The sequence below is a fragment of the Papaver somniferum genome, chromosome 11 (assembly GCF_003573695.1).
Source record: "Papaver somniferum cultivar HN1 chromosome 11, ASM357369v1, whole genome shotgun sequence".
NCBI classification, from domain to species: domain Eukaryota; kingdom Viridiplantae; phylum Streptophyta; class Magnoliopsida; order Ranunculales; family Papaveraceae; genus Papaver; species Papaver somniferum.
In genome coordinates, this window is record NC_039368.1 from 81,734,982 (window position 1) to 81,742,751 (window position 7,770).

General features: G+C 37.4%; 1 protein-coding gene across 1 annotated transcript; it reads right to left on the minus strand.

Annotated features, from left to right (window-relative positions):
- Window positions 1–3,783: 3,783 nt before the first annotated feature.
- On the minus strand, window positions 3,784–6,636 carry LOC113320643 (probable LRR receptor-like serine/threonine-protein kinase At1g67720). Its single transcript, XM_026568541.1, has 9 exons — window positions 6,363–6,636; window positions 5,728–6,259; window positions 5,134–5,639; window positions 4,922–5,054; window positions 4,732–4,803; window positions 4,566–4,634; window positions 4,409–4,480; window positions 4,245–4,316; window positions 3,784–4,159 (listed from the first exon to the last, which is right to left on the minus strand). The coding sequence occupies exons 1-9, from the start codon at window positions 6,445–6,447 to the stop codon at window positions 3,991–3,993; spliced, it is 1,710 nt and encodes a 569-aa protein (XP_026424326.1). The 5' UTR covers window positions 6,448–6,636; the 3' UTR covers window positions 3,784–3,990.
- Window positions 6,637–7,770: the final 1,134 nt, after the last annotated feature.

The following is a 7,770-nucleotide window of genomic DNA, read 5'->3' on the forward strand; positions in this document are numbered from 1 at the left end:
GTTTCAAAAGTGGGTATTTTCGCTGAAAAAAGGTGTCTGATTGGTACAAAGGATTAAACAATCTCTCATACCACAAAGGGACAACCCCACAAGAGATATTTACGCCTACCCAGCCTCATAAAACCTTTCCAGAGTGTCTGAAGGAGTCAGACACAAACAAAGAAATTAGGGTTTAGGTGTAATACAAGCCTGAACTCAGAATCTGTATGTGATAAAGGCTCCCCAACTCAAAAGGGAATGCCTGTGTTTTCTCATGGATATTCACCAATATCAGGGCCATCCAGGAAGTCGTTCAAAACTCTCTCTTCCCCACATACTCGCATGTACAAAGTCGAAAGCTCAAAGGTGCATAGAAGAAAGAAATTAGGGTTTTGATCCAAAAAACCCTAATTCGCAAATATGGTCTCTCAAGACCGAAATTATATCTCATCAAGACTTCATTATCACGCCATTAATGCCTCCAACGCAAGCGACCAAAAGGATTCCAAGTCCAAATTCAATTTCAAGTTCAGAATCAGAACAAGCAAAGACTAAGCATCGATGGGGGACTCTGAAAGTTTAAAAGAACGAGGGGATTGTAATTTCGCATCTGAACGATTTGTCACTATCTATATACTCATCATAGAACAATCAAGTTTCTACTCTAAGTAGAGGACTTGATGTAGATGGTACAATTTGGATAAGGGGGAAAAATGTCATTTCAAGATCATATGACAAAACACAACTCTCGTGGGAGAGATTAAGACCTTGGCCCTCAAGGCACCCATACCCATGATTTCTAGTATACGTCCCCGTGAGACACTGCTGGTCATAATACCTTGATTCTTAACGCACATCCTCGACGAGATACTGCTGGTCACGTAGGTTCTATAAAGCGTAAAACGTCACTGATAGACTTATGAACCATAACAACCACAATTACATCATGTCTTCGCGAAACGCAGATGGTTGTGATGCCATGACCCATACCCGACCTTGATACTCTATCTTCCCGATATATATGGACTCCTGCATTAGTTGTCGCTATCGAATTCAATATACATCGTCGACGAGATACGACTCGTCATGTACCCGACGAACTTATGACCCATAGCGGAGGCATACATGTCTCATATAAGAACGACTCACCCTATTTGAGGTTAAGGACTGATTCCTAGTACATCATCGCGAGATACACTGGTCATGTATATTATAGGCTTTGACTCGACTTACTGAGGCTTCCGAATAATTTCTAGGACATCCCCGCGAGATACGCTGGTAATTCTGCCTCTGGGCCCTTTCGACAGATTCTTAAAATATCCTTTCGAGATACATTGGTCATGTCGGCCCGGATACAATTGACGCCTAGCATATCTTGCAAGATACGCTGGTCAAAGACAAGTGAGCCGAAGTCTCACAGAGACATCATTAGACGTGCAAGTCTTCTTTTATCTCTCGAACATGTCCTAGATGACTTAGGAGAGACTCAATTGCGTCAGCCAAATATCAGAAAAACTCAGTCGCGTCGGCCAAGTCTCAGACAACCTCATTCGCATCGGCCAAATCTCATACAACCTTAGTCGCGTCGGGCAAGTCTCAGATGACCTTATCCGAGCTGAGCCATCACCTCTGAAGATTCTTATACAAGCATAAGACTTAGGAACAAGCCTCACCTAAGGCTCAAGCATATTTCTCAGCGTCCCAAACATACTCACGGCTAGTAAATTGGGTCTGAACTGTACATATCTATAAAAAAAACGTGGATAATCTCCCTTGAGCTCTGCATGCTCGAAAAAAGGACCCACAAGCAATAATACAGTCTCCACGTGAGATATGTGACCGGCCGTGGAGATAGGGAGCTCAACCTCAGCTTCTCTAACACTTTACATACGAATTCTGAGGCATTCCATGTCTTTTCACGTGACTCATCCTAGTCATTCTCAAAAATCATAGAATACTTTTTTTTATCTTGGAAAACTCTGCTAAAGAGAATATTTTTATCTCTCAACAGGTCATCACAAAGGATAACTCAACTTCACACAAATGTGGGGATATCAATTAGAGTTTTTAGTTTAGGGGTCTATGACACGTGTGAAAAATACCTGACACATTTCTTACGACAGAAGAGAGTCAAGGAGGTGGGAAAATGAGATAAACTCAACCTAGTTTATCTCTATCTATTCCTGAAAAGGCGGGAGAAGTACTCCGCACGACAAACAATCCCCACCTTCACTGACCCGAGATTATAGAATTCAACTATAAATAGGTCATTATTTCTCCAAGCTAACATAAATTTCTCATAAACTCTCAAAGAGATTACGAATTCTCTGATCTCTCTCTTCATCTGCTCCCCCCCCCCCCCCCCCCCCCCAAGACCATCTCTAACCTCTCCTGTGATTGAAGCAGCCTTTGAACGCCGATGTGCTGGTTTAGGCGAAGACTTTCAGTACACAACCTCCCTTAACTCACTTTCAGAAACTATAGAATCCCACTTTAACCTCTCACCAAATTTAGATAACTACATATATGAAGTAGACGACCAAGTTATTGCATATAACATGATCAATACATAAATCGATCGAGCCATCTGCTCCTTTATCCGAGAAAAGATATTTTTTTTTGCACTCCCTTGAATCTGAAAACCCTCTACTGGGTCTTAGTTTTACAATCCCAAGTGAATGAAAAAAAATTAAATTTGTACTCCTAGTAGAAATATAAAGTGAAACGCCCAAGAGTGCATAACCGGATTTCGTAAATTTCTTGTAGTCATTTCTCACTTCTCTCTCACTTGCATACCGTTATTAGACTAGTATATACTCATTTAGAAAGACAGACGACACGAATGATGAGAGTTGCAAAAATTAAAGAGGAGATTGATGAACACTTGCATTATGTAAAAAATTTTGACAAGAAATCAGACTCAGATTGCATCTAATTTTACCGATGCGCGATGTGAGGATCAAGAAGTTGGCAAACTTCAAGTTTGTTGTCTCACTTTTGGTTTCAAAACTTGTTCTTAATTGTGAAGATCAGAAATTTAAGAATACATTGATTTAACTGGTTGTTGTTTATCAATTATACGTTGATATTATCATTATATTAGGAACATTTAATTCGTGTTTTGTTTTTAGTTTAAATTCAATTATGAATTTGTTGAAAACTAAAATTAGAGTTCATGTCTTCGGGAATTTTATTATAATTCGTTTTCAATGATAAAATAATGAGTTGGATGCTTATTATCTCTTATTAGCTAGTGTTAGATCAATTCAATTTTTACGAGTATACACACCACATAGTAAATAATCTTTTTATTTTGCTCTGTATTTTTTACTTGGGGTCACTGATAACTTTTGGAGAAATTTAGCCAAAATAATCAACTCCCTGATCTATATAGTATTACATCTGAAATGACAATAAACGACCGCCACAAGTGAAATATAAAACTTTGGATAAACATTATTACCATCAAAATTCCCATATAAGAAGTTCTTCTTATAAGATGTCAAGTTCTTGGTTTCACATCAAGCGTATAGCAATATTTGGTTATCAGATTTCCATTCGAGTCCCATATCATAATGAATAAGTAAAGCTTTTTTCATTTTCATTTTCTTTGCTTAAGTTGAATTTTGTGAAATGAAGAGTGTTTCTTGTTCTTTTAACTTTCTGTCTGGATATGTGAATAGGACCTTTTGAATTTTGATTAAAAGAAGGACGTAACAACTTCATAAAGAGTAACTAGCTTGACTGACAGGTACAAGAATATTTATCTCGATTTCAATTCCACCTGAAATTCTTTAAACAATGTACACATGTAACAAACATTTATTTTCTGACACATAAGTTACACCGGATGGAACAGTAAAAGTGAAAGATTTATTACAACAAAATATACTGTAAAAGTTTGGTCAAACAGACTTTTTTTTCTCAAGGCCAGTCCGGGCCCTGGGGATGAAAACCTCAAGCACCAAACTACAGAAACAGCCCTTAATAATGGAAACTGGCATTATAAGATTAGTTTTTGGCCTCTCCTGGAGTGCTTTCTCCATTCCTCTTCCTACAAAGTAAGCAAAGGATCACAATAGCTAAAAACAGAACAGCAGCCCCAACTGATATACCAATAATAATGCTTGTGCTGTAGCCTTTACTTTTTTCCTTGTCAAGATCCGGGTTTCCAGTGTAGCTGTGCGTCGAGAAAATTGAAGCATCGATAAGAACAAAATTCTGCAGAAAAATGCTAACGCATACAGGAGAAATGAGAAACATACTTAAAACCCAAATTCTTATTTAGGAGAAGGCCCGAAGGAATAGTTCCAGACAACATATTGCCCTGCACGTACCTGCAACCATCATAAACAAGAATTCAGAACATAAAACATCCAGCCAATATCTATGCAATTCATATGAGGTGCTCTAAGATCTGTGAACTTACAATTGTTCCAATTTTGGTAGGTTCGTCAGAGATGAAGGCAGTTCTCCAATCAAGCGGTTATTCTCAAGATGGCTACAGTAAACAAATTTGTCAAACCCTCTGATATAATTCTAGCTTGAAAAATCCAATAGGAAACAGACTAGAACAGTGGCATTACATGATCTTTAAATCTTTACATGCAGTAAAATCCGGTATTGGACCGGCAAATGCATTTCCAGCAAGCCATCTGCACCACATATAATACATTACATTAACAACAGGATGAGAAATGCAACCATGAATTGAACAACCAGACGCGACCTAAGAACATATGGTAGTCTTACATCTCAGCTAATCCTTGCAACTTTGTGAACTCCAACGGAATGCTCCCTGCCAAATTTTTCTTAGACAAAATACTGCGGAAAAAGAAAGAGCAACAAGATTTACCTCTAGATAGTAAGGTTTCAAGCTACATATACTAGTTTACAAAATTAATCTACTGAAAAGCAAGAACAGAGAAAGTTCTTTGAGTACATTGAGGTAATCTTTGGTTGTGGGTCAGAGTTGCATCGCAGCCATGACCATGGAACAGGCAAGCATGGGTCACCACCTTCTTTCGCCCAAAGAGCTGACAGGTGCTGTGAAGCTAAACTAGCCATAACCGTTGCTAGAAGTCATAAAAGCTTAATATTAGAAATGCAAGTACTTCAAGATTGTTCAGTCTTTCAGATAGCAAACAACATTACCATCTATAGAGCCGGGGGTTATTTTCAAGTATTTGTTTATCTCTATAGCATTCAAGAGAGGTCCCCTTGTGGAACCAGAAGCTCTTCCAAATCCAAAATCGAATGCGAAGGGGAGCGATATGTTGGTATATCCTGGTTCATACAACTGATACTTTCCTTGGGCATTTTGTTGGATATCTACTATGGATTTGCTGACATCAGGCATGCCTGGGACTAACAATCTAAACTCTCTAGTATCATTCGGACTCAAATCTTCGATTTCAGCAAAGTAAAAGACACCCCATCCAAAACCTGGGAAACCATCCAAGTTCAACCGGTAAGTTAACAACCCGTTTGTACCAACTACAGCCGTCTGCATCACTTTCTCAGGAGGTCTTTCATCTTTATCTACGTTGACAGGCATATTAGTGGATACTTTCTTTGTTCCGGGAGCAACATTAATAGGGTAATTTGGTTTCTGCAGAGAGTCTGACAACCATAGTCTATCAAAAGGGTCATCCGGATACCTGAAATGATATCAAAATCAAGAACTTAGAACTTGGGAAATCAAGCTTAGAAAAAAGAGCGTCTTTGACCGTACAGATTGAAGCATACCTGATTGGATCTTGACTGAATGCACCAAAGTTTATTCTTGCGGACACGGCAAGAAAGAATTCAGTTTCATAGTCAGTTAAATAACTGGTACCTTTTAATGGCCGAACCTCGATAGTAGAGATAAATGGTTGCCCGGTTGTGGCATTGTATAAACACACACTAACTGTAGATGAATTAGTTAACAAAATCAATTCTCTAACCTCTACAGTATTAGCATCTGAAATGACAATCGTCGACCAATGAGTCGCTCCAAGCGAAATCTCAAACTTTGGGAACACATTTTTACTATCAAAATTCCCATATAAGAAGGTTGTTCTTATAAGATACCGAGTCAGTGGGTTCACATCAAGTGTACAGCAATATTTTCTTTTATCTGCCGGGAAGTATCGCACTGACATGTATTGTCTCCGCCTCTCATTCGGAACTGATACTTTTGCCCGGTTACCAAACGAAAACCTCTGATCGGATTTCCATTCAAGTCCTATGCTGTCAGTGAAATTCTTTTTACCACCACAATCCAAGCTCAAGAAACCTGTGCAGTTCGATTTGAATATGCAATAAGTATCAAGAATTGCGTACCCACTAAAAACTAAGAAAACATAAGATGATCAAACGATAAGAAGACTTGAATTTACCTGGCATTTGAGCATTATTAGTGGGAATGCAAAGAACCGAACAGATTGATATCACAATCAACAAGTAAAGCTTTTCCATTCTCATTTTCGTTTTCTTGGATTTTTAGTTGCAGACAGGATTTGATAATAATTCTTAAATAGAGGAAATTCATCTCAACGTGCGGTATCTCCAAATTTTCTTAAAGATTCTTAAAGAAAGGAAATTCTTAATTGAAAAGCTTGGCTTTGTTCTTCCATCCAGCTACACTATCTTTAGCGTGCATTATCTCCGAATTCTTTTTCTTTGTTTCCCTGTTCTGTGTATATAAATTAATGATGATATGATTGCTTTTGCAGTGTATTTGGATTGTTTATATTTCTTATGGCTGATTCCTACAGATGATAAATATGATACATGTGGGGAAGTGTAGAATCAGTGGGTAGCTAGACAAACACTTTATTTTTTCTTTCTAATTCTTTCTCTTTTGTTTATTAATTTTCTATCTTGATGAGTGGATTTATGATTTGGAACATTGATTTGTGAACAATTAATAACACTTCACAATGAGTACTGACAGACTGACAGGTACAAGATTCGCACTGAATGCAGCGTGAAACTAATACAGTAACAATTTCATTTTTCCTTACACAAGTTACACCTTGGTAGGATGCTAGGTACCGATTATGCACCAATCTAAGGGGCAAGCAACCAAGGATTCTAAAATGCCAAATTATTCTTTAAAGAAACCTTATTTTTTTTATAAAACAAAATACAAAATCACAATCATTTCTATTAACAAATTAAAAAAAAATTGATCAATTTTTTTTTTTCATAATCATTTCCATCAAAATCAAAAACTAAAACCTAATCATAAACAACAATTAAATTCTCTTTTATTTTTTTTGGGTTTTCAAACAATATCTCGGCGACAAACGATTCGAGTGGTTGAGTTGAATCCCTTTAATCCGTTCCTTTTAAGAGGGATTCATCAATAATTTAACTATGAATCTCTGAAATTTCCCAAATTTTCTGAAAATCAACCAGAATCGGTTTATGTGTGCATTAGTGTAAACCGATTGTGGTTGATGTTAAAAGGAATCGGTTTTTACTGTACACCTACATAAACCGATTCTGGGTTGATGTGATGAACATAAAACCACAATCGGTTTACGATAACACACACATAAACCGATTCTTGTTTCAAGTTTGGATTTGTAGAGAAATTCAAAAACGGTATTTATGTGCCTCACATATAAACCGACTATGAGAAGGAAGTTTTTTCCAATTATTCCAAATTCACAATTGGACTATACGTGTCGCAGATATTCACTTGTAGCATACTATATCTCGATGGATTGACGTAATTCTGTATAATCCAAATATAGACGCAAATGGCTATTCTTTTTTGAAATTATAGCCGTTGGTCCC